This window comes from Pteropus vampyrus, unplaced genomic scaffold (genome assembly GCF_000151845.1).
Source record: "Pteropus vampyrus isolate Shadow unplaced genomic scaffold, Pvam_2.0 Scaffold81, whole genome shotgun sequence".
Classification (NCBI taxonomy): domain Eukaryota; kingdom Metazoa; phylum Chordata; class Mammalia; order Chiroptera; family Pteropodidae; genus Pteropus; species Pteropus vampyrus.
The window spans coordinates 6,639,371-6,667,311 of NW_011888862.1; the positions used below are offsets into that span (position 1 = coordinate 6,639,371).

Genomic DNA, 27,941 nt, shown 5'->3' on the forward strand with positions numbered 1-27,941 from the left:
GTGAACTATACCTCTCTTCTGAATTAGTGAAAAAAACCTAAGTTCTGTAGTGACAATTCACTTTACAAATATTGAGTATCTACTACCTACAAGTTCCTAAACTCAGCATTATGGTTTGCACATTCAACTATGGCTTTTTACTTCACTATCTATATCTGCGTCACTAACACTCAGAATTCACGTGTCATTAAGAGCTAAGCATGCTGTTCTCATTCTATATTAAAACAGCAATGAAAACAATCTTAAGGAGTTTCTTAGTGCCACACTCTAACCAGCTGAGCTAACTGGTCAGTTAACCTTAAAGAGTTTAAGAACATTCCCTTAATCAGTGGTTCTTACAGAATACTGCCCATCACTCTGTTCATGAAACATTACACATCTTCCCCATGCAATTCCTCCTCATATGTGGGGAAAAAAAAGAATATTGGTTATCTCTTCAGGTATAAATGTAGGACTACAATACCACTACAACAGTCTTTTAAGTTTAGAATTATAATTTGAGAAAGTTACAGGAAAATGCAATAACACACACAAAAAAAAGTAGGATGGCCGATATTCAAGTATTTCAGTCGGTTAAATTGTCGTCTCTTGGTTCCTACTTCGCTGAATGTGTCATTGCTGGAAGTGGCTCTGATCTGGATGTAGACTTATTGAATTCATATCGAATGCTACGGATACAACTATTGATAGCCGTCATACACAACTTCCAGTCATATCCAGATTCTGTTAGGTCACAATTCGGGTAGTTCTCCTGGAGAAATTCTGATGGCAAAGACCCAAAACATAAGTTACTTAGAAATCATTTCACAGAGAAATGAATTTATTCGACCTTAGTTCTATTGCTGTGAAAGGGTCATTAAGACTTTAATTAAAACATATGGACTATGACTATTAAATTAGCTTACCAATTTTTTTAAATCTAAAAACATAATATGAAATAGCAGCATTTTTAAATCACAATAAAACAATTAACATCCCATGATCTTGCTTCATAACCAGAATGGAAATCCTCTGCTGCCTTCGGTACCCAGTGTAAACTTTTCTTATTCTTAAATTTATCAAACATGCATGTTATTCATTATATCAACTAAAGACATGCGAAGGCTTGGCAACACATAAGAGGCTGCAGTGTCTTTCATACTTTTAGAGGCAAGAAGCTACAGCTGCTAAATTTTGTGGTCTTTAGATCTTGCAGTTAGAGGAAGACTTCCATAAGGAAAGCTGACAGAGCAATACAGCTCAGGAGCATTCTTAGAGAAAGTGGAAAGACAAAGGGCATGGTAGGGAAGAGAGGTGTTAACTAGAAGAGCAGAGCTGCCCTCAGATACATTTTTAGGTAACTTCCTAAGTACTTTTGAGCCCTTAGAAATTGATCTGGTGATCATTACAGGCTAGCATTAGTTGGATACATTAATCTCATTTGTTTTTCAATAGGATTAATAGGCTGGAAAATCAGGCCAGTGCCATAAACACAGCATTTATCCAACAAAATTAAAAAGCTTTCATATACAAAGGACTAATTAATAGATCGGTGTTAGCCTGGAAGGAGGCTTTTAGTGGTGTGTCATCGGATTTGGTATCAGGCTCTATCCTACTGAACATTTTTATTAACAAAAAAAGAAGTTATGGAAAGTAGGCTTGTCCCATCTGCTCATGACAGCAAAGCTAGGATACATAATAGACTGGAAGACAAATACAGTACCTGCGAAGCTTTCGACAGGCTGCAATGAAGAGCCTAAGTTAGTTGCTATTTCCCAAAATGTGTTCTCTGAAACACTAGTCATAAAAGAAGTTTCTTGGGGGAAAAGGTTGTATAAATGAGAAAAGCTAATCTAGAGTTAATCTCCATTGAAAAGTCTGGGTTAACTTGAATACATCTGAAGTTAGTCACTGAATCACATCACAAAAGATTAGGAAAATACTTATATGAGGAATTATTAAAGGAAATGGAGATATTTAACTGTAAAAGTGTAAGACTTAATGAGAAAAAGTTGGGAATAACATTCATTCTCCAATCATCATGCTTCCATGTAGAAGGACTCTGAAATTAGAAAGCATGAAAGAACCGGACATATCTGATCAAAAATAAAGCTAATATTTTTATCTCCACCTGCCAGATCCTACTGGCTCTCACTTGGTTCTGAACTTGAAGAGGGGAGAGGCTATATTTATTACTTCCTAATGATCCAGTAGGAAATAATAGCTGTCTTTTAATACTTGAAGAGGCCTATCAACATGAAAAGTGACTGGATCTACCCTAATTAGCTCTGAAAGAGCTTAAGTAGAACAAATGTGTCTTACTTTCGAGAAGATAAATTTTGAGTCACTTGGAAAAAGAACTTTCTCATGAATTAGAGCCCTTTTAAAATGTAGTAGACTGCCATCAATGGAAATGTTCAAGCCAAGAGGAGGTGACTATATATCAGGATTCCTACTCTGGGTGAGTTGTATTAGAGGACCTGTAATGCATTTCCTATTGCTAAGATTTTACAGTTCTATAATATGCAGAAATGGATGAGAGGGTATAGGAGTAGAGGTTGTTCACTGATTACAAAATCTGCAGCCTACTAACTTTCTCCACATAAACCATTCTCTAAAGAGCTCTTAAGTGATACTGAACTCTCATTAGAGAGCATCAAATAATAGTTTCTTAAATGAAATCAATACCTTTGGCTATTGGACATAATGTCCTTTGACTACTAATTTCCAGAATCATCGTCCCAAATAATAAAATTTTAGGATAAGAAATTATATTACAATAGAATAAACTGGTTTCTTCCTTCAATGGGACACCAATCAGCAGTTAAAATGCATGAAGTAGATCTCAAAAATGTTGAGTGAAAAAATTTGCAAAAAGCTATGTAATATATATCCCCATTTATGTACATTAAAATAGCTAAAGAACAATATCACATATTATTTATGGATTTATCAACATAGGTAGCAAATGTGTAAAATATGCATGAGAATGTTAGATCCAACTCCAAGATTGTTATTACTTCTGGGGAAAAAGACAGGGGAAAAGGATAATGGTATGGAGTTTTAATGATATCAGTAATGCTTTATTATTTTTAAAAAAAACCCTGAAGGACAAAAGGCAAAATTTCTATATCTGTACTGGTTAGACAGGTGTTTATTATTTTACTATATTATTTTCTGTGCATTTTTTATGTTTTAAATAGTTTATACTGAACTAATACTTCTAAGGAAATGTTAGAGGCCATAAAGCCCAGTCCTCTTATGAGTATAGGAATCTCATATCTGGTCACTGAGCCTTTGCTCTGACTCTTCACTCTCCCAGTTCATTTTGTTCTCATATTAAAGTAAAATATATTTTCTCGTCAGCTTCCTTGGCCTTGGCTCTGCCCCCCCAGGACAGTGATGACTCTGTATTCTCTCTCCTGAAATAACTCATACAGCTGCCCTTCTACAAAGGAGAACTTTAAGTCTTATGTGAAATTTGTTAAAATATGCCATATGTGGATACTATGTCAATTTGTGCTAAACATTTTTTACTACGAAAGACATCTTGATTTGTAAGATATTTCGATAAGAGATAAAACAAAATGAAATACATAGAATGATATCTTTAGTTAATTTTTAAGGAATTGGTCCAGTCCAGATGTTTAAACTATAAAAGTCACCTTCTCTTCCTCACTTAAAAAGTTTTAATTAGAAAGACACTATTTTCTTCTATAAACACTTGTATTTCTGAATTGGTTATAAACTGTGTTCATTTTTTACTATAAGGTAAGAGGAACTGGGTTTCAGTTTTTGGCCTGGAGGGTTAGCTCAGTGACATTCAAATTGCACATCGTGATCAATTACTACGTCATGAAATCAGTGCTAGCAGCACTTTCAAAAAATAGAATAGTAAACATTTGAATGTAATTCTCATAGAAAGAATAAGTATTGTTTGTGAAAATTTTGCTTCAGTTTTTTTAAATCAAACACACGTCCTGAGTCACAATGTAAAATGTATATCTTACTGCAGTAAAAAAAAAAATGAAAACAATTGGATTAGATGATAGCAAATGCTTATGAAAGGTTCTATAATACTTGTGTTTCAGGTTTCTTTAGTTCAGCCTGAAATACAAGTATTGTTCAAATTTGTTGGATGTGAAACGTGTGATATGAATGTAGGAACCAGCTGAGATCAGGCTGGGGCTCGGAACTATGTCTTTGCTGGGTACCAATGACATAAATAAGAAATACTCTGCTTCCTGTTTTGTCCAAATCTAAGATTTCACAGAATTGCTTTTGAAAGCTTTATTACTTCATCTATACATGTAATAGATATAGGCTATATTATGCTTATGTGCATAAGAAAAAACTAGCCAATTAGCCTGCTGTGCTATTGTTGACACTTGCAAACTGACAAAGCCCAGCAGCTTCAACCTTGAACCTCAGTAAATGAAGGTGTTTGAGTTTCCATACTTCTGGCAATCCATATTAGGGACCCACAGTCAATAATGCCTTTCCTGTACTAAGAATGCCAATCAAGACAGAGCCATTAGCCCTAAGAACACAAATGCAAAAAGAAACACAATTCATGAACCTGCTCATTGTTGTGCCCTAATGAGAAAGATGTAAGAACTCTCTCTCCTCAGAATACACACAAACCAAATGGATTTTTCTTTCTGCCCTTCTCTAATACAAACCTCGGAGAGCATTCATCTGATTCAAGCTAAGGGCACATACGCCACGCGCCGGATTTCCTTGAATGCTACTTTTTATCAGGACTTCCTCTGCGAACATTTTGCGAACAAGGTATCTGGCTGACAGCTCTGGGCGACACTTTGCTTTCGCTATGCTCAGGACTGAGTATGACATCGGTATATTTCTACGTGGATTTCCAAGATAGTCTAGAAGTAAGAGAAAAAAGATGTCAATTTTCGTGGCAGATGTTAGGTTCAAGTTTTTTTATAAAGCTGTCACTGAAAGGTTGATTTTTCTGAATTTTTAGGCTCAAGAACTTGAGAGGTTAAAAAAATTAAAGCTTTAAGTTGTTAGTGTATCATGAAACAGCATGAGAAATGAGACAGGAATCAATGCTGGTATGATTACATGTGCTCTGATTGTTCAAGAAGATAATTCAGTGTTGTGCTACCTTTTAGGTCCCAATCAGGTTTTCATTACATTTAATAACAAAGTCTAAGTCATCTTAATGCACTGTTTTCCTAATTGTAAAAAAAGCCTTTTCAAAAATAAGCACCATGATTCTTACTGAAACATTTATAATTTTTAAAATATAGGTTTTCTATTTGGTATTAAACTCATTTAAAAACCAACAAACTTGTCTTAGATATATTTTAAATAATTTATTTGAACCGAAAAATAAATTTTAAGTCTGTTTTCATTTCTCAACTCTACGACCTAATCATCACCATCCCTCTTCAATCCACAGTGATTCAAATTAGCCACCTTGAAAAATATATTTTACATATAATAATTATTTGTTGAAGAAAATATATTAGAGAAATACAATCTGATTCTTAAATACTTTCCGTCTTGGAATATCCATCATTTAAGGGGTGACAGTATAAATTGTTGAATCTCTCAGACCCAATATTTACCAAGAGAGATTAAATTACTTCAAAATTCACTCAGTGGGTCCAAAGACTTAACTCTGAAAGATTAACCTGGAAATATTAATGAGGGGTCAGAAAAAAGTTAATGCTCTCTAACCTAGTAATTCAAATTCTGAAAACCTCACTTAAGTGAAGAATCCAAAATACATAAAAACCTATAAGATGAAGTTGGGGGTTTTAGGCAGCATGATTTATGTGACTGATAATCCCCTCCAAAAAATCCTTGAAAAAATGTAACAGGAGGGAGGTAGTTAAATAAATTAGGGTACACTTACTCAATGGAATTTTACATATCTGTTCAAAGCAGTGATTATGACAATTGGAGATTTTTGAGGAAAAACATATACATATGTTTAAAAAGAAGAGTAATTACATGGAGCACATAATGTTTTAAAAGGTTAGTAAGGAAAAAAAGACTGGAAGAAAATTAAATTGTCCATAATAGTTTTTTAAGGTATCTTGATTGTAGGAGCTTTTCTTCCTTCCTAAATATTTTCTGATTTTGAAAACTAAAATGGTATCATAGACTACGTGCCAACTGGGGCAGCTGCCTGGCTCACAATGTGCTTAGTTGCCCTGGCCTCTGGTTCTAGGTGGGTCAGGGTCAGAGACCTGTAACCCAACCTTCCCAAATTGGATTCTTTCTCCTGGGAATCTGAACAGTGACAAGAGAAACCTAGAACTTGGATATCATGGATGCTGCAGACATGGAACCCCAGAGATCCAGATGAACCCCAGATGCCACAGTCTTGGGGCTACTCTGGCTATTGCCTGCAGCTCAGTTTGTTCTTTGCTCCTTTAAATCTAGGAGCTATTTGTCTGGTGATTTTTGTTGTAGTGATTTAATTTGGCCAGAAGCTGTTTCTACAGTATATAACTTTAGTAAATACAGTAGTTATTACTTTTATAATGGAAAAAAATATACTATAAAGACATATCGTTTAAATAATTTCATATGAATAGGCTCACAGGTAATGTTCTACTTAGGGTTGACATGGGGGCGGGGGAGAGATAGAAAATAGTTTTGCTACCTCAGGTGCCTATAAACCCCAGCATCCTGGGGAGGGGGCATTAGGGATCATGAGAGGGAGGTGGCACAGTCACCTACAGAATCCGCAGCCAACTGACACTAATGAAGTAGGACAGCCTCTGGCAGACAGCTAGCATGAGAGCACAATGCTCTGAGTAATGGCATTCATTCATTCACGCAAAAATTCTTTATGGAGCACCTGCAATGTGCCCGGCACACAGAGAACAAGACCCCTGAATTACTTCTGGCTCATCCAGCTGTAGCTTCTTCGTCTTTACCTGCCAACCAGGGTGCCTAACCTGAGAGTTCACACCATTCAAAGGAGTTAGCAAAGAACCGCTTTCTGAAGGAAAAATAATGGGTTTTGCTTAACGTTAAAACTATCAGTCTCGGAACTAGGTATCCATATTTCATTAACTCATTAATTTAGGAGGTTAAGTTGTTTAGATTTCTTATTATGAAAAAATTTTGAACATACATAAAAGCATAAAGATAGTACAATGAACCCCATAAAAGCATCATCCAGATTCAACATGTATCATCAAGAGAACTTATTTTAAAACTCACAAACTGTTTCAAAAGGTACTGCTGAAGCATCAGTGGAACGTTGTTTAAATCTTTCAAAGAAAGCACTGCTGTTCTGTTGAGAAGTACCACTTGCTCCTGCTTTTGAGGCAGCTGCTTGCTGAGATAACTGGTAACGGCTTTCGCCGCCATCACCATCCCTTTTATCATTCAAATCTGCAGACGCTAGTGTATTGGTGTTGGTAGGGACTTTATTGTGGGCAACAGTTCTCTGCTGAAACACAAAAAGGTATCAATAACAAAGTCCCATTGTGAAAAAATATGGATATGCTCCATCATCAACCAGGGCCCCCTAGGTGGGCATAAGCCCACAGATATTGTGTGCCATGACCAAAGTATAGGTGTGGATTCGATTCTTCCTCAAGCTGCCCTGACTGCTGCTTCCTGGGGCACTTGGTAGCTCTAGCCAATGAACTGGATGATAATTACTGGCAGAAAATAAATGCTTAATAAACATTTAATGAATAAACAAATAAATGAGTTTCCTGAAGATGACAACTTTTGGGGGTTTTTTTTTAATGTTTTTTGTTTGTTTTCTCTCCCCAGTGGCTTTTAAATCTGGCTGCACATTTGAATATTTGAATTACCCTAGGAGCCCTTTTTTAAAAAAGCTCTGTTTGGGCCCCATTCTCAGCAAATTCAACCAGAACCTCTCGTGGAGGGGGTGAGAGAACTCAGGCATTAACAACTTTAATAACTTTTTAATAAATGCCTCACGTGATTCTAATATGTACCCACAGTTGACAATCGCTGCTCTAGGACAGAGCTTCTCAAACTTCAACGTGCACACAAATCAGCTGGGGGTCTTGCTAAAATGCAAATTCTACCTCAGTGAGTCTGGTTAGAACTCAAGACTGCATTTCTCACAAGCTTTCCAGTGCTGCTGCTGCTGGTCCACGGCCCCACTTTGAGTGGCGAGGACCTACCCCACTCCTACCCTACTCCTAGTCAAGTACACAGCAGGCGTTTGGCAGATGCCGCTTCTCTTCCGATCCCTAAGCAAATATGCAAATTACCATTTTCCAGGCAGTATCTTAATTTTACATTGAAATGTTTAGGGTGCAATTTTTGTAGGAAATAAAAGGGAATGTGAAAAATAAGCAGATTTGGTTTCAGACAGATGGTGCTTGAGCTATCACTAGAATCGAGCCATTTGCCAGGAAAATATAAGCTCAGCTACAAATATTCGTGGCAAATAGTTTCCATAAACTTACTCTAGAGACACAGGAGTGACTAAACATGGTGAGAATAAAATGGGGTTTTTAGACACGTGGGTGGAAGTTAGGAACTGTCATTAAGTTTGTCAGGAGAAAGCAATAGACAGGACACTCTTCCCTACTGACCCATTCATGCTAAAAAATCTCTAATGGACTCTGAAGATAGACTGAATGAAAGAGGAATCAGATTCCCATTTACCATGTAACCGACCATACAGAATATAAAATATCTATGATAACTTAACCTCATGACATGTATTATTTTCACCAGGTTCTGCCATCATTGAAAGTGAATAAGTAATGAAGTGCCTTCTTTTTCTCCTGTGCCATCCTTAACTACCACTAGAACAGCTAAGCAGCACCACAGTCTGCTCTGTGTTATTTGTTGGGATGCTGAAAAAGATTTGCCAAATATCTTTGTGACTGAAATATTTTTTCTAGTATAACCCTTGGCTTCAAACATACTAATTATAACATTATATTTGATTTATTTTATCTTTAGGATATTTTTATGAAGCATAAATACCAAAGAGTGAAATAAACAAGCAGTATACTTTTGAGAATGTGCCCTGCTCCTAAATTAAACAAACAAGATTCTGAGCACATTCCTGAAGACCCTGTGTCGTGCTTTCAGTTCTAAAGTTGTGTACGGTATGCACTTATACAGTAGTGACCATATTTAGATGAAAAATAACTTACTGATGTTCTTTTGGAGTCAGAGCATACATAGCGGATCAGAGAATTGATATAGGAAATACAGGTTTTCCAGTCTCTTCCACATTCACGCAAATCATGGTTGGGAAAAGCTGTTGCCAGATACTCTGCAAATAGCAGAAAGCATTCATGAAAATTAAGGAAAAAAGTTAAAGAAACCAACAAGAAATTTTTAAATTTAAAATACTAAAATTTTCTATTTTTAATTGTTATCCTTTTCTCTAACTCTCTGAGAGTTTAGAAATTCTACCCAAAGAGGATGCTTTGCTGAATATCTCATTTCTTCCAATGCACAATTCCCTGAAACATTGACCTACGGAGCCAGTAATGAGGTTTTGGTGCTTTCAAAAAAATATATAACAAAAAGTTAACTATTTCGGGGTGCTAATGCCATTTAATAACCCCAATGGATGAGTCAGAACTAAAAATACATGAAAACTTATATAGAGAAAATAGTATTGCAAACATTATTACACCATGGTCTATTTATCTGTGCACGTTACACGTCCATCTTCCCCATGAGCTACTCCCTCTGCCTAGGATACTCTTCCTATTTTCTTTACCTAGCTAAGGAATTCTTCCAAATCCAGCTCAAATGTCTTGTCCTTAGCAAGCCTTCCCTAATGCCCCCGAAGTAATTGCTCTGCTCTCTCAGCTTCCACAATATTACCATGCTGGATTGGAATTAATCGGTTTCCCTCAGTGCATCCCTTTCTAGACTGTTAAGTCCTTATGGACAGAAATATTCATTCTTTGCATCTTCAGTGCCTATAAGTTCTAGGATCTCCATACATATTTCTGGAAGGCAGGAAGGTAGAAGGCTAAAGTGAATTAATCACAAGATTCGACTTCTGTGCTTCCAGTTACTAGCACTGAAATGTGATTTATTCACTCACATTTATTTTGTTTTTTTTTTCCTTTATTTTTAGTACCAAGTTTCATCACTGAAGAACTGACTTAGTATTAACCATAAGTAACTAAAATCAATAAAGCTTGTCTTATTCCACCATCTATGGACAAGTTTTATTCTTCAGAAGTTGTTACCTATTATATACTATTAAATTGTAAAATTTGGGTCAGGCAGACAGGTGAAAAAATGAACAGTTCTGATTTACCAAGATTTAATCATTATTTCTTCAACTGCCAATAACATCCATCAGATAACCAAATGATAATAAAACAAGATTCCATAATGACTTTACATACCTCTTATTGCAGCCATTTTGTTTGGATCTAGGGGTTGGCGGCCACTAGGGTTTAGTACACGAGAATTGACACCTACTGAGCTGCAAAGCAGGACTTCCTTGGAGAATAAAATGCGAGCCAAGTAACGGGCTGCATGCTTAGGTTCGGCCTTCCTTTGTGCAACCATCAAATGCAAATTAAGAATCCTGACATTTCTTTCTGGATCACCGAGAAATCCTTTAAAAATACAGGACAAAAGTAAAATCTCTGTTTTTTTCATGCAAGGCTACCATGAAAGTGCCCAAGAAAATTAACCTAATTGATTTCTAATTCACAAATTTCTATTTGGGTGAATTTTTTTCTATACTTATCTCTTCTTTTACGTAAATGAAATGCCATCTACACAATTATTATCATTTTTCACCTTTGCTAGCCTTGGATTTGCTGTACTTGAACTAATCTGTTCATTGTCTTGAATAAATTTAATTCTTAGGCCACAAGTGCATATGTGAATATGTTGCTCTGAGGTCCCACTGCTCCCTTTGACACTCTAAAAGTACACTCAGAGCTATATTACTGAGTGATATATGTTCCCTGAAGACAATTTGGAAAGTATAGGTGAGTATAATTAAGAAAAAATTTAAAATAGCTAGCATTTAGAGTATTGATTATATATCAGGCACTGTGCTAAATATTTTATATCTATAAGCTCAGTTTCATCATCCTAACAACTTAATCCCACTTAGCAGATGAGGAAACTGAGGCCCAGAGAAGGTAAGTTATTTGAACAAGATTACACTGCTGGTTATAGAGCCAGTTTTAAAATCTAAGTCTATCTGTTTTTATAAGCCAGGTGCTCTGAACCATTAATCTACTGATGTCTTCCATTCTTTTTTCTATTTCGTTTTTTTAAACACAAATTTGAAATCATACTTTATATATAGTTTGAATCCTACTTTTTCAGTTAACATTATATTTTGAGCATTTGAATCCTACTTTTTCAGTTAACATTATATTTTGAGCATTTCTCCATTTTCTTTTTTTTTTTTTTTAATCTGCATCTCTGTCATCATGATTTTCCTGACAGGTGACATTTATGTTGCATTTATGCTCTGAAAATTGTGCGAGGAACTTTAAATGAATTACATCGTTTGATCCTCACAATTCTATGAAGTAGGTACTATAGTTTTTGTCATTTCACAGATGAAGAAACTAATATTTAGGTTAGAGAAGTGGCTTAAGGTCACATGGTTAATAAGACATAGAGTTGAGATTTGAATCCAGGCAGTCTGACTCAGGAGACCATACTCTTAACCATTATGCTTTACCGTCTCACATACTGTGAATATACCAAGAGTCACTTAACTAATTCCCTATGGTTGCTTTTTTGGCTGTTTCTAATTCTTCGTGATTCTGTAAAGAACATTCTTGTACCAAAATTTTAATACAAATATTTTTTTAAAAATATATCTTCAGATAGAAGTGGGATTACTGAGTCAATTAGCATAAATAGTTCTACGGATTTTTATACAAATTACCCCTCAGAAAGTTTTCACCAATTTATACTTCTAACAACAGCATATCATAGTACCCATTTAGAACAAATAGTACAATTTTTGAAGTTTCTTCCAGTTTGGGTAACAAAATAATTTAAAAGAAAAGGGTCTCGAGAACAGAAGACAGCAAACTATGCTCCACAGGTCAATCCCACCACAGATTTTTATAAATTAAGTTGTATTAGCACCCAGCAACATTCATTCATTTACCTGCATCTGTGGCTGCTTTCATGTTGCAGCAACAGAGTTGAGTAGTTGTGACAGACATGAGATGGCCCACAAAGGTTAAAATTATTACTATCCTTTACAGAAAAAGTTTACTGAGCCCTGCACTAGGATATTAATAAGAGATTAGCTACTTAGAAGTAGAGACACAAAGGAACTATAAAATATTAGAGAGGCTTGCCCTTTAAGGCCACAAAACATGGGGTCTCCTCATCTTGGCCACTGTGACTTGGCAGGCAATACAGGAAACTGTTGAAGAACACAAGCTTTAAAGTCAGAGAAAACTAGGTTAGAGTTCCAGAACTGTCACTCATAAGCTCTGTAACTTTGGGAATGGAGATAATAAAAGTACCTACATCCATGAGGGATATTAACAGAGAAGAAGTATGTCAGTTGATTAGCACAGTGCCTTGCAAATAATACACACTCAATAAATGTTAGTCATCATTATGAACATCACCTAAAACCAGCCCTCAAAACAGAAAACAAAAAGCTAACATTAGCTTGTATCAAGAACGTTGAAGAATATAGGTTAAATAGTGTTATTTGTAATATGTGTCTTTTCACACTTACCAGAATTAGTAGGGAAGCTGGTAGATGATGAAGAACTCTGGCTATTGTTGTTTTCCACTACAGTTGGGTGAGTCACTGTTTCACGGCTGTTGCCCATGTTGTTTTCTGCTCTTAGCAATATTTCTATAGGTAAAAGTGCTAAAAGAAAAGAACTCTCAATTGTAAATTCTATACCCAGCAAACTATCCTTCAGAGATGAAGGGGAAATAAACATATTCTCAGACAAAAGAAAACAAAGTGTTTGTCACTAGCAGACCTACTCTTAAAGAATGGCTAAAGGAAGATCTTCAAACAGAAAGTTATGATGACAGAAGGAATCTTGAAGCATCAGGGAGGAAGAAAGAACAATAGAAAGAGCAAAAGTATGCATGCCGAGAAACTCAATCATCCATACATTGCTGGGGGAGATGGAAGATGGAACAGCCACACTACAAAACAGTTGGCAATTTTTTATAAAACTAAACCTGCAATTACCACATGACACAGCAATTTTACTCTTGGGCATTTATCCCAGAGAAATAAGAGCCCTTGATGACACAAAAACCTGAGTGTCATGCTAAGACATGAATGTTCCTAGAAGCTTTATTCTTGATAGTCAAAAACTATAAACAATCCAGATGTCTTTTAACAGAATGGTTAAAGAAACTGTGGTAAATCCGATACCACAGAACACTATTCAACAATAAAAGGAATAACGAACAGAAAGAGCAGAAATATGGGTAAATACAATACTATCATGAGTTTTGTAAATCATATGTGATGATTGAAACAAAAATGAAAACACCATCTCACATCTAAACAATAATAGTTAAAAGTGAGGAGGGCAAAGGAATTAAAGTTTCAACACTTCATTCTAAGTGGTAAAATGTTGATACCATTAGACATATATAGTAACGCCTACAGTGACAACTAAGAAAACTATACAAAGCAATATACTTGAAAACATAAATAAATCAAAATGGAATACTAGAAAATGTTTAGGTAACCCATAAGAAGGCAAGAAAAACAGAGAAACAGAGAAAATGAAGAGAAAAATAATAAAATGGCAGACATAAGCCTTAGGCTATCAATAATTACCTTAAATGTAAATAACATAATCATATCAATTAAATGGAGGCAATTGATAAAGTAGATTAGAAAAACAAGACTCAACTATATGCTGTTTACAGGAAACTACAAATTCAATGACATCGGTAGATTGAAAGTAAAAGGACGGAAAAATATATACCATGCAAACAGTAATCAAAGAAGAGCAGATCAGGTATACTGACATCAGACAAAGTAGGTTTCAGAGCAAAGAAAGTTACTAAAGACAAATAAGGATAAAAGAATCAACCCCCAGGAAGACATAATAATCCTCAATATGCCAAACAACAGAGTCTCAAAATACATGAAGCAAAAGCTGAAAGAGCTGAAAAGAGAAATTATTGAACCCATAATTATAGTTGAGGACCTTAATACAACCCTCTCAGCAACTGATGGACCAACCAGACCAAAAATCAGTAAGGATACAGAAGACCTGAAGAACACAATCAACTAACAGGATCCTCATTATAGAACATTCCATCCAAAAAAAATCCAAAGTATGTATTTTTTTTCAAATGCCTATGGATCATCCACCAAGATAGACTACATTCTGGGCCAGAGAAAAAAATCTCAACAAATTTAAAAGAAATGAAATTACATAGAGTACATTTTCTGACCATAATAGAATCAAACTAGAGATCAATAATAGAAAGATATGATGAAATCATTAAATGCTTGAAAATTAAACAGCACACTTATAAATAATACATGTATCAAAGAGAAAGTTTCCAAGGAAATAATAAAACACATAAGATTTAATGAAAATACAACACACAAAATATATGGGATGCAACTAAAGCAATACTGAAAGTGAAACTTATAGCACTAATGCTTATATTAGAAAAGGTCTCAAATCTATAGTCTAAGTTCCTACACCAAAAACTAAGAAAAGTAAAATAAACCCAAACTAAGCAAAAAGAATGAAACAATAAAGAGCAGAAAGCAATGAAACTAAAAATATGAAAACGGGAAATCAACAAATCAAAAACTGATGCCTCAAAAAGGTTAATAAAGCAAACACACCTCTAGAAAGACCTAAAAAAAGTAAAAAAAGATGATGCAAGTCATGAAACGGGATATCACTACAAATCCAGTAGCCATTAAAAGGATAATAGGGAATACTACAAACCACTTTACACTCATAAATTTGATACTTTAGAAGAAAGGGACCAAGTTCTCCAAAATTACAAATGCCAAAACTCAACCAAGATGACACAGATAATCTAAATAGTCCTATAGCCATCAAAGAAATTGAGTTTGAAATTCCGAAAAGGAATCTACAGGACAGAATGATTTTACTGGAGATTTTTACCAAACATTTAAAGAACTAACACTAATTTTTCACATATGTTTCCATAAAATAGAAGAGGAAATCTTTACTCATTTTATAAGTTTAGTATGCCAATACCCAATCCAGACAGAGACAGGACAAGAAACAGAAAAATACAGAACCAATATCTTTCATGAACTTAGACACAAAAATTCTTAATCAAATATTTGCAAAACAAACCAATAATGTGTCCATTGTAATATTAATTATTTATACCCATTCATGATTTTAAAAATCTCTCAGCAAGTTAGGAGGAGGGAAAGTACATCAAGTTAATAAAGGTCATCTATCAAAAACATACAGTTAGCATCATACTAAATGGTGAAAGATAATGCTTTCCCTGTAAGATCAGAAAAAAGGCAAGGATCTACATTCTCACCACTCTTATTAAACATAACACTGGAAATTTTAGCCATAGCAATAATGCAAGAAAAGGAAATAAAAGGTATACAGATTGGACTGAAAGAAATTAAATGGCCCCTATTTGCAGATGGCATGATATAAGAAAGATGGCTATGTAGAAAATCCCAAGGAAGTACCAAAAAAGACTTCTAAAACTGTTTGGCAAGGTCACAGGATACAAGATCAATACTCAAAATTTAGGCTCATTTCTATATACTAACAATGAACATGTATTAACCAAAATTTAGAATATAATACCATTTACAAAATTTCCAAAGAAAATAAAATACTTAGGTAAGAACTTATTTTTAAAAAATGGACAAGATTTGTATCCTAAAAATTACAAAAAGAAATAAAAGAAAACCTTAATAAATATACAGACAAAGCTACAATGTTCATAGATGATTCAACATACTAAAGATATCAACTCTTCTCAAGTTGATGTGTAGGATTAATGCAATTCCTATCAAAATTAGAGCAAGATTTTTGGAAACATAAACAAGGTTATTCTAAAATTAAGATGGAAAGTCACAGGACCTAGAATAACTAAAACAATTTTGAAAAAAGAATAAAGTAGGAAGAATCATTCTACCTGATAGTAAGGCTTACTTACTGTATAACAACAGTAATCACAACATTGTGATTTGGCAGGGGAATAGGAATATAGATCAGTAGAACACAATAGAGAGCCCAGAACTAGACCTACATGAATATGTCTAATTAATTTTTGGTTAAGGTATAAAATCAATTCGAAGGAAGAAAGAAAGTTATTCAAATAAAAAAAAAGAACCTCAACCTATCTCACACCTTATATGAAATTAGCTCAAAATAGGTCACAAACTTATATGTGAAATGTGAAGTATAAAATCTTTAGAAAAAAAAAAGAAAAGAAAAACTTGGTATCAAGGACTAAGCAAAGAATTCATAGACTTAATACCAAAAGTACTATCTACAAAAGGAAAAGTTGATAAATTAAATTTTGTGAAAACTAAAAATGTTCTCCCTGCAAAACAAAACAAAACAAAACAAGACAAAACAAAAAACCTGTAGAGGATATAAAGGCAAGCTGTGGACAAAAAGAAAATGTTTGCAAACCACATATTCAACAAAAGACTAGTATCTACAGATATCTAAGCAACTCTCAAAACTCAACAGTAAAAACATAAATATTACTATAAGAAGGAAACAGACATTACAGAGAAAAGGACATACAGATGGTAAATTAGCATATGGAAAGATGTTGTGCATTATTATCCAAAGGCAAATGCACATTAAACCCACAACAAAGTATTACTATACACCTATCAGAATAGCTAAAATAAAAAAAAAATAGTGAAAACACCAAATGCTAATGAGGATGCTAAGAAACTGAATCATTTATACACTGCTGGTGGGAATTTAAAATGGTAGAGTCATTCTGGAAATAGTTTGCCAGTGTCTTATAAAAAGGAACTACTGATACATGCAGCAAGTTGGCTAAATATCCAGGGAATTACGCTGAATGAAAAAAAAGCAATCCCAAAAGATTAAATACTATATGAGTCCATTAATATAACATTCTTGCAGTGACAGAATTATAAAGAAGGAGAACACAGTAGTTGGATGGGTTAGGGATGAAGCCAGGGAAGCAATGACATGAAGGTGGGTGCAGTTATAAAAAAGCAACAAGAGGGTTCCTGGAGGTGATAGACCAGTTCTGTATCATGAGTGTAGTGATGAACACCTGAACCTAAACGTGTCACTAAAGTGCAGAGAACAAAATACGCATATAAACAAATAAATACAAGTAAAGCTGGGGACATCTGAATAGATTGGTGGATTGTATCAATGTCAAAATTCTAGTTGTCATGTATTTATAAAATATTACTATCGGGAGAAATTGGGCAAAGGGTGCACCAGATCTCTCTGCATTATTTCTTGTGCCTATATGTGATTCTGAAATATCTCAAAGTGAAAAGTTTAATTTTGAAAGAGCTAACACTAAGAATTCATATTAAGAATGTTGATGAATCTAGATTAAAGAGTGCTACTTGTAATATGTGTCATTTTGAACTCACCAAAACCAGCAGTGAGGAAGAAAGATGCGTTAGCATTATCTTGGTCACTGCCATTTTCCACTGAAGTTGTGTGAATCATGGTTTCAGGCTGCATTTCTGTGCTAGAGTCTGTTTGAACAACATTTTGATTAATAAAACATTTTCAAGTGCTAAAAGTCAAGAAATCTCAATGATCATTTTTATGTCAAGCAAAACTATCCTTCACGAATGAAGGAGAAATAAAGACATAGGAAAACATTTAAAAAAGAACTATCATTGGTTGGCCTACCCTTAAAAATGGCTAGAGGAAAATCTTCAAACTAAAAAGATATGATGAAGGAAAGAATCTTGGAGCATAAAGAAGGAAGAAACAACAACAGAAAGAGCAGAAATATGCATGCAGAAAAACTAGATCACTCCAAACATTGCTGGTGGTAAGGTAAAATGGTACAGCTACACTGGAAAACAGTTTGGTAATATTTTACAAAACTCTACATACCATTAACATAGGACCCAGCAACTGTGCCCTTCGGCGTTATCCCAGAGAAATGAAAAACTTATGTTCACACAGAAACCTGCACATGAGAGTTCATAGCAGCTTTACTCCCAATAGCTAAAAACAACCCAGATGTCCTCCAACCAGCGAACAGATAAACAAATCATGGTACAGCCATACTATGGAATAGTACTCAGAAATAAAAAAGAAAGAACTACTGGTATACTCAGCCACTTAGATGGAACTCCAGGAAATTATGCAGAATGAAAAAAGACTATCACAAAAGGTTACATATTATGTGTGTCTGCTTACATAAAGCTCTTGAAATGACAAAATTATAAAGGAGAGCAGATTAGTGGTTGCCAAGGGCAAGGACAGGGCAGGGTAGGGGTAGGAGGGTGACAAGAGAAAGGTGAATGTGAGTTTTAAAGAGCAACAGGTAAGATCCTTGTGAAGATAGAAATATTCTGAATCTTAACTATGATGGAAGATATGGAAACCTACTCATGTCATGAAATTATATAAAACTGAATATTCATACACACACAAACATAAACACACATACATAAACACACATAAGAACACAAATAAAACTGAGGACATCTCAATAGTATCTGTCAATTGCATCAATGTCTATGTCCTGGTTGTGATGTTGTATTATGGTTTTGTGAGATGTTATCATTGGGAGAAACTGGGTAAACTGTGCACAAGATCTCTCTGTATTATTTCTTACAATTGCATGTGCAGCTAAAATTTTCTCAACATAAAACTTTTGATTTTTAATTAACTTAAATTATTTTTTAATTAAGAAAAGCTACTACTAAGGGTATTAAAGAATCTAGATTAAACAGTGCTACTTGTAATATGTATCATTTCAAACTCACCACAATCAGCAGGGATAAAGAAACATGGAGCATTTCGATCACTGTCATTTTCCATGGGAGGTGGGTTATTCATCATCTGAATGTTGTTGTCTAGGTTGGTTCCTGCTCTGACCACCATTCCTATAAGGAAAATATTTTCAAAATCTAGAAAAGACTCTCAACCTTACATTCTGTATTTGATGAAATGATCCTTCAGTAAAGTATTTGTCACTAACTGATGTATGCTTTAAAATGGCTAAAGGAAAATCTTCAAACAGAGAGGATATAATAGAAAGAATTTTGGAGCATCAAGAAGGACAAAGAACAATGGAAAGAAAAATACAGATGCAGAAAAACTGGATCATTCATACATTGTTGGCAGGAATGGAAAATGATACAGCCACACTGAAAAGCAGTTTGTCAGTTTCATATAAAAAACTAAGGATGCAATTACCAAAGGACCAGAAATTGCACTTTTGGACATTCATCCCAGAGAAATGAAAACTTGTGTGAAAGAGTGAAATGAATGAAATGAAGAAAGATTAAAAACTATGAATGAGTATTCATAGCAGCCTTTACCACTAACAGCCCAAAACAGGAAACCTAGAAGTTTTGAACAGGTGAACATGTACATGTTTCCTGGTACATCCATCCATGCCATGAAATACTACTCAACAATAAAAAAGGAGTGGTTAAATGAGTCTTCAGGGAATTACACTGAGGGAAAGAAGCCAATTTCAAACACCACATGATTCCATTTATATAACAGCTGAAGAGACAAATTACAGATCTGGAGAACAGATCTGTTGCTACCAGCAGTTAGAGACAGGACAGGGGGTAGGAGTGGGAGGAAATGTCAACTGGAGGGAGGTGGGTATAGTTATAAAAGAGCAATATGAGGGGTTATGGTGGTGATGGTACCATTTCTGATCACATAGCCTCTACCACAGGGGACTTGCCTGTGGTAGAGAATATGTGATAAAATTGTACAGAGCTAAACACACACACTGATTAATACAGTGAAACTGGGGACATCTGAGTATTATCTGTGAATGGTATCATGTCATCATCTTGGTTGTGATAATTTCTATCACTTTACAAGTTGTTACCACTGGAGAAATTTGGGTAATGGGAACACAGAATTTTTCTGTATTATTTATTACAACTGCATGTGCAACTAAATTTTTCTAAAAATAAAAACCTTAATTAGAAAAAGCTACCACTATCTCGCACTAAGGATGTTGATGAATCTAGATTAAATATGCTACATGTCATAAGTATCATTTCAAACTCAGCAAAACTGGGAGGAATGCAGCAACATACTGAGGAAATGTTTTGGCTACTGTTGTTTTCCAATAAAAGTGGATAATTTGTTGTCTCAGGGCTCTTTTCCAGACTGGTTTGAGTTTCTACCAATATCTCTATAAATAAAATATTTTCAAGTACGGAAAGACAAGAAATCTCAACCATGAATTCCATATCAGGCAAAACTATTCTTTGGGAATGAAGGAGATTTGTGGCAACATGGATAAATCTGAAGGGTATTATGCTAAGTAAAATAAGCCAGAGAAAGACAAATACTGTATGTTGTCACTTATATGTGGAATCTAAAAAGAAAAAAAGTCAAACACATAGAATCAGAAAATATAATGGTGGCTGCCAGGGGCTGGGGAGGTAAAAAAAAATAGGGAGAGGTTGGTAAAAGGGTAAAAACTATCAGTTATAAAATAAACTAGTCTGAGGATGTATAGCATGGTGACTTATGATTGATAATGATGATTGTATAACTGAAATTTGCTTAGAGAATAGAATTTAAGTGTTCTCACCACAAAACATAAAAAGGTAAATATGTGAAATGATGGATGTGTTAATTAACCTGATGTTGAGAATCCTTTCACAATGTATATGTGTATCAAATCACATTGTACATTTTAAATATATTACAATTTTATTTGTCAATTATATTTAAATAGAGCTAAAAAAAAGAAATGAGCATTCAAACTGTTTAAAAAAAGAATGAAGGGGGAATAAGGACATTCTCACATGAAGGAAAGCTAAAAGTATATCTCACTAGGTGTTCACATTTAAGGATGGCTAGAGGAATAACTCCTCTATCAGAAAAGAATATTGAAAAAACAAATCTTGGAGCATCAAAATGGAAGAAAAAAAAACAATGAAAGAAGAAGAAATAACAATGTGGAGAACCTGGCTAACTCATATATCACTGGCAGTAAAGTAAAATAGTACAGCCTCTCTGGAAAACTGTTTGGCAGTTTTTTAAAAAATTAAACATTAGGCTATTATCATATAACCAAGCATCTGCACTCTTGCGCATTTATCTAAGAGAAGTGAAAATTTGTATTTACACAAAAATCTGTACATGAATGGTCATACCAATTTTACTTGTAACACTGAAAACTGGAAAAAATCCAAATGTTCTTCAACAGTAAGCCAATATACAAACTGTGGTACATCCACACAATGGAATAGTACTCAACAATAAAAAAGAAGGAAGTGCTGATGCACACAACGAGTCAGATGAATTGCCAGGGAATTATGCTGACGTGAGTTTGATTACAAAAGGGAAAAGTGAGGTATCCACATGGGGATGGAAATGTTTTGTGACTTGACTGTGGTTGTGAATATCAAACCTACTAATGTGATAAAATCAAACAGAACTAAATACATACACACAAATCAATACAATTAAAATGGAGAAATCTCAATAAGATCTGTGGATTTTATCAATGTCAATATCCTGGTTGTGATGTTCTATTACAGTTTTGTAAGATATTATTGTTGGGAGAAATAGATAAAGCATAAACAGGTTCTCTCCACATTATTTCTTACAGCTATATGTGCATCTTAAACTACCACAAAATTAAAGTTTAATTTAAAAAACAGCTACCATTAGCTTATGTTGAGGACGTTGATGGACCTAGGTTAAAGTGCTACTTAAAATATGTATAATTTCAAACTCACCAAAATTGGGTGGGATGGAGAGAGTCGAAGAGGCAACAGATGGGCTACTGTTATTTCCAAATAAAGCTGGATAATACATTATCTGAGAGCTGTCTTCCGGGATGGTTTCTCCTTTTGACTGCATTTCTAGAAATACAAAATTTCCACATGCTGAAAGACAAGAACTTTCAACTGTGATTTCTATATTGGGTGAGTTATCTTTTAGGAAAGAAGGAGAAATGAAGACATTCTGACACACAGGAAAAAAAATTTTTAATTGTCCCTAGCAGAGCAAAATAGCTAAAGAAATATCTTCAGACAGCACATTATGAAATAAGGAATATTGGAGCATCAGGAAGAAAGAAATAACAATGGGATAGATCAGAAATATGGATGGGAAGAAACTGGATCACCTATACATTGCTGTGGGGAATGTAAAATGGTACAGCCTCTCTGGAATACTGTTTGGCAGTTTCTTATAAAACTAAACATGCTATAACCATACAACCAAGCATCTGCACTCTTGGGCATTCATGACAGAGAAATGAAAACTTATATTTACACAAAAATCAGTACCTAATTGCTCATAGTAGCTTTATGTGTAGTATCCAGAGACTTGGAAAGAATAAAAAACAGATGTCCTTCAATGTATGAATGTTTTTTTTAATATCTATACCATGGAAAGGAACTACTGAGGAATGAAAAACTCCTTTACTCCTTATAACCAAAAACTGAATAAAAGAAAACCCCAGATGTCCTTCAACAGGTGAGCAGTTAAACAAAATGTAGTATATCCATAGCATGGAGTACTATTCAGCAATAATAGTAATAAACTATTGATATATGCTACAAACTGGATGAGTCTCCAGGAAATCAAGCTGGGTGAAAAAAAAAGCTAATCCCAAAAAGTTACACAGTGTAAGGCCACTTATATAATCTTCTGAAGAGATAAATTACAGAAACAAAAAGAGATCAATGGTAGCCAGGTGTCAGGAATGGGTCTTAGGAGGAAGGGAAGGTGTATATAATTGTAAAAGGGCAATAATGATGGATCCTTGAGTGATGAAAATGATTTCTACTTTGACTATGGTGGTGGGTGTGCAAATCTAATGATATGATAAAATGGCATAGTGCTAAATACACACATGAACGTATATACCCACACATAAAAACACAGATACAAGAAAAGCTGGAGGCATCTCAATAACAACTGTGGATTGTATCAGTGTCAATATCCAGGTTGTACCACTACATGTAGTATAGTTTTGCATGTTGTTATCACTGGAGGAAATAAGTAAAAGATAAATGGGATCTCTCTGTATTATTTCTTACAACTGCATATGAATCTTTACATCAAAATAAAGTTTTTAAAAAGAGCTGCAATTGGCTTGTTAAAAATGTTGATGGATCTAGATTAAATGATCACCAAAATTGGGTGGCAGAGAGGGAGAAGGGTCAAATTCACCAAATTCAAATTCACCATTTCAAATTCACCAAAATTGGGTGGCAGAGAGGGAGAAGGGTCAGTATCTGGGCCACTGATATTTCCCAGGGAAGCTGGGTAATGCATTGTTTGAGAGCTATTTTCCAGGCCTTTTTTTTTCTTTTCCTGGCATATTTGTATCTATGAATTTTTCACCTGCTGAAAGAAAAGAAATCTCAACCGTGAATTCCATCTGATGTGAACTATCCTTCAGGAAAAAGGATGAAATAAAGACCATCTGAAACAAAAGAAAGCTGAAAGACTGTTCCCAGTTGACTTACCCATATAGAAAGGCTAAAGGAAAACCTTAAAACAGAAAGGATATGAGGAAAGAAGGAAATTTGGAGCATCAGGGAGGAAGAACAATGGGAAGAATAGGAGTATGGATGTAGAGAAACTGGATCACTCATACAATTTCTGGTAAGAATGAAAAATGGTACAGCCTCTCTGGAAAACTGTTTAGCAGTTTCTTTTTCTTTTTCCTTTTTTTTTTTTTTTTTTGGCAGTTTCTTATAAGACTAACATGCTATTACCATTAGATTCAACAACTGCGCTCTTGGTATTCATGACAAAGAAATAAAAACTTATATTTACATAAAAAAAAACCAGCACGTGGATGTTCACAGCAGCTTTACACCTAATACCAAAAAATGAAGGGGAAAAAAAAGCAATGTCCTCCAATGAGTGAATGCACAGTGAAGACATGGAAAACTATTCATCAATAAAAAGGAAGTAAGTACTGGTACATGCAACGACCTAGATGAATCTTCAGGGAATTATGCTGAGTGAAAAAAACCAATCCTCAAATATTACATACCATAAGATTCCCTTTATATAACACTCTTGAAGTGAAAAATTAGAGATCAGTGTTTGCCAGGAATTAGGGAATGGGCAGTGGGGAAGGAAAGGGTGACCTGACAGAGGTCAGTGTGGTTATAAAAGGGCAAAGTGAGGCATGTGTATGGAATGGAAATGTTCTGTATCTTAACTGTGGTGGTAGAATATCAAATTTATTCATGTGATATAATATAAACAGACACAAATTACTACGAGTAAAACTGGGAGCATCTCAAGAAAATCTGTGTATTGTATCAACATCAATACCATGTTTGCAATATTTTACTATTATTTTGCAAGATGTTATCATTGGAAGAAAAGGGTAAAGTGCAAAAGGGTTTCTTTATATTATTTCTTACAAATATATATGAATCTAAAATTATTTCGAAATAAAAAGTTTAATTTAAAAAATGAGCTAACACTAGCTTGCCTTAAGGATGTTCATGTATCTAAATTAAATAGTACTACTTGTAATATTTATCATTTGAAACTCACCAAAATTGGGTGTGAGGCAGATATATAAAGAGGAAGAACATTGGTCTCCATCATTTCCCAGTGAAGCTGGGTTATTCAATGTCTCAGGGTTGTTTTCCAGACTGGTTTCTGCTATTTCTAGCATATCTACAGGAAGAACATTTTTCAGGTGCTTAAGAACTCTCAACCATTAATTCTATATAAAGCACAACTATCCTTCCTTAACGTATGAGAAATAAAGACAGTCTTACAGGAAGAAAAAGTAAAAGAACTTGTCCCTTGTAGGCATATCTTTAAAGAAAAACTAAGGGAAAGTCTTCAAATGGAAATGATATAATGAAAGGATGGATCTTTGAGAAGAAAAGAAAGAGAGAGAGAGAGAAAGAAGAGGGGAGGGGAGGGGAGGGGAGAGGAGGGGAGGGGAGGAGAGGGAAGGGAAGGGAAGGGAAGGGAAGGGAAGGGAAGAGAAGAGAAGAGAAGAGAAAGACAGGAAAGGGGAAGGGAAGGGAGGGAGGGAGGGCGAAAGAAAAGAAAAAAGAAAAAAGAAAAGAAAAGAAAAAAGAAAAGAAAAGAGAAAAGGAAGGATGGAAGGAAGGAAGAAAAAGGGGTTGAGAGGCTGAGAGAAAGGGGTGAAGGGTTAAAGACATACAGATTAGTAGTTGATAGATGGTCACGGGGATGGGGAGCATGGCATAAGGAATGCAGTTAGCATTAATATATTGGCTATGTGGAGAGCCAGAGGAGAGTAAGAGCAATCAGAGGGATCATTTCATAAACTACATAAATGTCTAACCAATGTACTGTATACTTGAAACTAATAATAAAATAAAATTTAAAAAGAAAGAATGAATGAACAATGGAGAGAAAAAAATGCATGCAGAGAAATTGTATCATGTACATTATGAGTGGAAGGTAAAATGGCACAGCTCCTCTGAAAAATGTTTTTAGCAGTTTCTTATAAAACTAAACATGGAATTACCACATGACCCAGAACTGTCCTCTTGGGCATTCATCTCAAAGAAATGTAAACTTATATTTACACAAAAATCAGTACATGACTGTTCATAGAGTTTAATTTGTAGCAGCCAAAAATTGGAAATATTACAGATGTCCTTTAATGGGTGAAGAGATAAAACAAACGGCTATCCATCCATCCCATGGAATAGTACTCAACAATAAAAAGGAAAGAACTATTGATACATGCAATAATTGGTATGAATCTCCAAGAAATTATGTTTAGTAAAAAAAAAGCCATGCCAAAACATTATATAGTATTTTATTCCATTTAAATAACAATATTCAAATGACAAAATTATAGAAAGGGAGTTCAGCTCACTGTTTGCCAGAGGTTAGGATGGGACAGGGTAGGATGGAAGGGTGACCAGAGGGAGGTAGTTATGGTTATAAAAGGACAATATGAAGGGTCTTTGTGGTGATGATGGAAATGTTCTGTATCACAACTGTGGTAGTGGACAGATATACTGACTCATGGAATAAAACCATATAGACCTAAATACACGCACGCACGCACAAATGTGAATTTAATCAATGTCAGTATCCTGGTTGTGATATTTCACTATAGTTTTGCAAGGTGTTATCATTGGGGGAAAATAGGTAAAGCATAAATGGAATCAATGTATAATTTCATACAACTACACATGAATCTAAAATTTTCTTAAAATAAAAAGCTTAATTAAAAAAGAGCTACCACTGACTTGTATTAAGAATGTTGGTAAATCTAGATTAAACAGTGCTGCTTGGGATATGTATCATTTCTAACTCATTAAAATGGGGAAGGATGAACACAGATGAAGAGGCAGTTTCTTGACCACTGTCATTTCCCAATAAAGTTGTGTAATACATTGACTCTGCTGTTTTCAAGGCTGGTTCCTGCTCTTTCTGGCATTTCTATAAATAAAATAGTTTTCAAAGGCTGTAGTATAAGAACATCCATGAATTCTATGCTGGGTGAAACTGTTCTTTAGGAAAGAAGGGAAAATAAAGACATTCTCACACAAAGAAAAACTAAAAGATTTTGTCCCCAGCAGACTTACTCTTCAAGAAAGGTTAAAGGAAATCTTCTACCAGTAAGGATATGATGAAAGGAGGAATAAAAGCATAAGAATGAAGAAAGAAAAATGGAAAGAGCAGAAATACGGATTCGGAGAAAGTGGATCACTTATACGTAGCTGGCAGGAATGTAAAATGGTACAGCCACACTGGAAAACAGGCAGTTTTCTCGTAAAATTAAACTTGCAATTAACATATAACCAGCAATTGAACTCTTGAGTATTCATATCAAAGAAATGAAAACTTCTGTTTACAAAAAAAAAAATCCCCTCTACATGAATATTCATAGCAGCCTCACTCCTAATAGTCAAAAACTGGGAGGAAAAAAAAGGCAAAATTTTCTTCAATGGATGAATAGTTATAAACTATGTCAGATCGGATCTATACCATGGAATGCCACTCAGCAATAAAAAGGAAGGAACTAGTGATACATGCAACAACTTGGTTTAATCTCCAGGGACTTGCATTGAGCAAAAAAAAAAAAAACCAATATCAAAAAGTTATATACTATACACATCCAACTATATAACACTTCTGAAGGGACAAAGTTCTAAAGATGAAGAGTAGATCAGTGGTTGTCAAGAATTAGGGATTGGGGAATGGGAAGGGTAGGGCTACCAGAGGGTAATAAGTATGGTGATAAAAGAGCAACACAAGTGATCCTTGTGGTGATGAAATGTTCTGTACCTTCACTATGGTGGTGGACATACAAACCTTACATGACAAAACTGCATAGAACTAAATGCAGAGAAACACAAATGAATACCAGTGAAACTGAATAAGAGCATGGATTATATCAACATCAATATCCTGGTTGTGCTATTTTAGCGTAGTTTTACAAGCTGTTACCATTGGAGGAAATCGAGTAAAAGGTATCACTCTGTATCATTTCTTACAACTACACGTGAATCTATAATTATCTCAGAATAAAATTTTTAACTGAAAAAAAAATAGCTACTGCTAGCTTGCGTTAAGGATGCTTTTTAAATCTAGATTAAAGGATGCTATTTATAATACATGCCCTTTCAAACTCACCAAAATTGGGAGGGTTACAGAGAGATGGCAAGGCAGCGTCTGGGCTCATGCCGTTATTTTCCATCAAAGTTGAGTAGTTCATAATCTCAGGGGTGTTTGCCAAGCTGGATTCTCCTTGTGGCACAACTTCTGGGTTCTCATTGTAGCAGAACTGCTGTTGGGAAGCCTGAGAAGATGAGATAACACTGCTGG

General features: G+C 34.8%; 1 protein-coding gene across 1 annotated transcript in view; it reads right to left on the bottom strand.

Annotated features, from left to right (window-relative positions):
* Positions 1-595: 595 nt before the first annotated feature.
* Positions 596-27,941, bottom strand: part of BEND2 (BEN domain containing 2) — a 48,346-nt gene continuing 21,000 nt past the window's right edge. Inside the window, 13 exon segments of the mRNA XM_011363049.1 lie at positions 596-762; positions 4,662-4,865; positions 7,189-7,420; positions 9,123-9,244; positions 10,344-10,559; positions 12,677-12,814; positions 17,552-17,659; positions 18,911-19,030; positions 21,872-21,997; positions 24,666-24,791; positions 26,399-26,514; positions 26,516-26,552; positions 27,750-27,915. Of these exon segments, the coding sequence (XP_011361351.1) occupies positions 596-762; positions 4,662-4,865; positions 7,189-7,420; positions 9,123-9,244; positions 10,344-10,559; positions 12,677-12,814; positions 17,552-17,659; positions 18,911-19,030; positions 21,872-21,997; positions 24,666-24,791; positions 26,399-26,514; positions 26,516-26,552; positions 27,750-27,915 (1,878 nt within the window).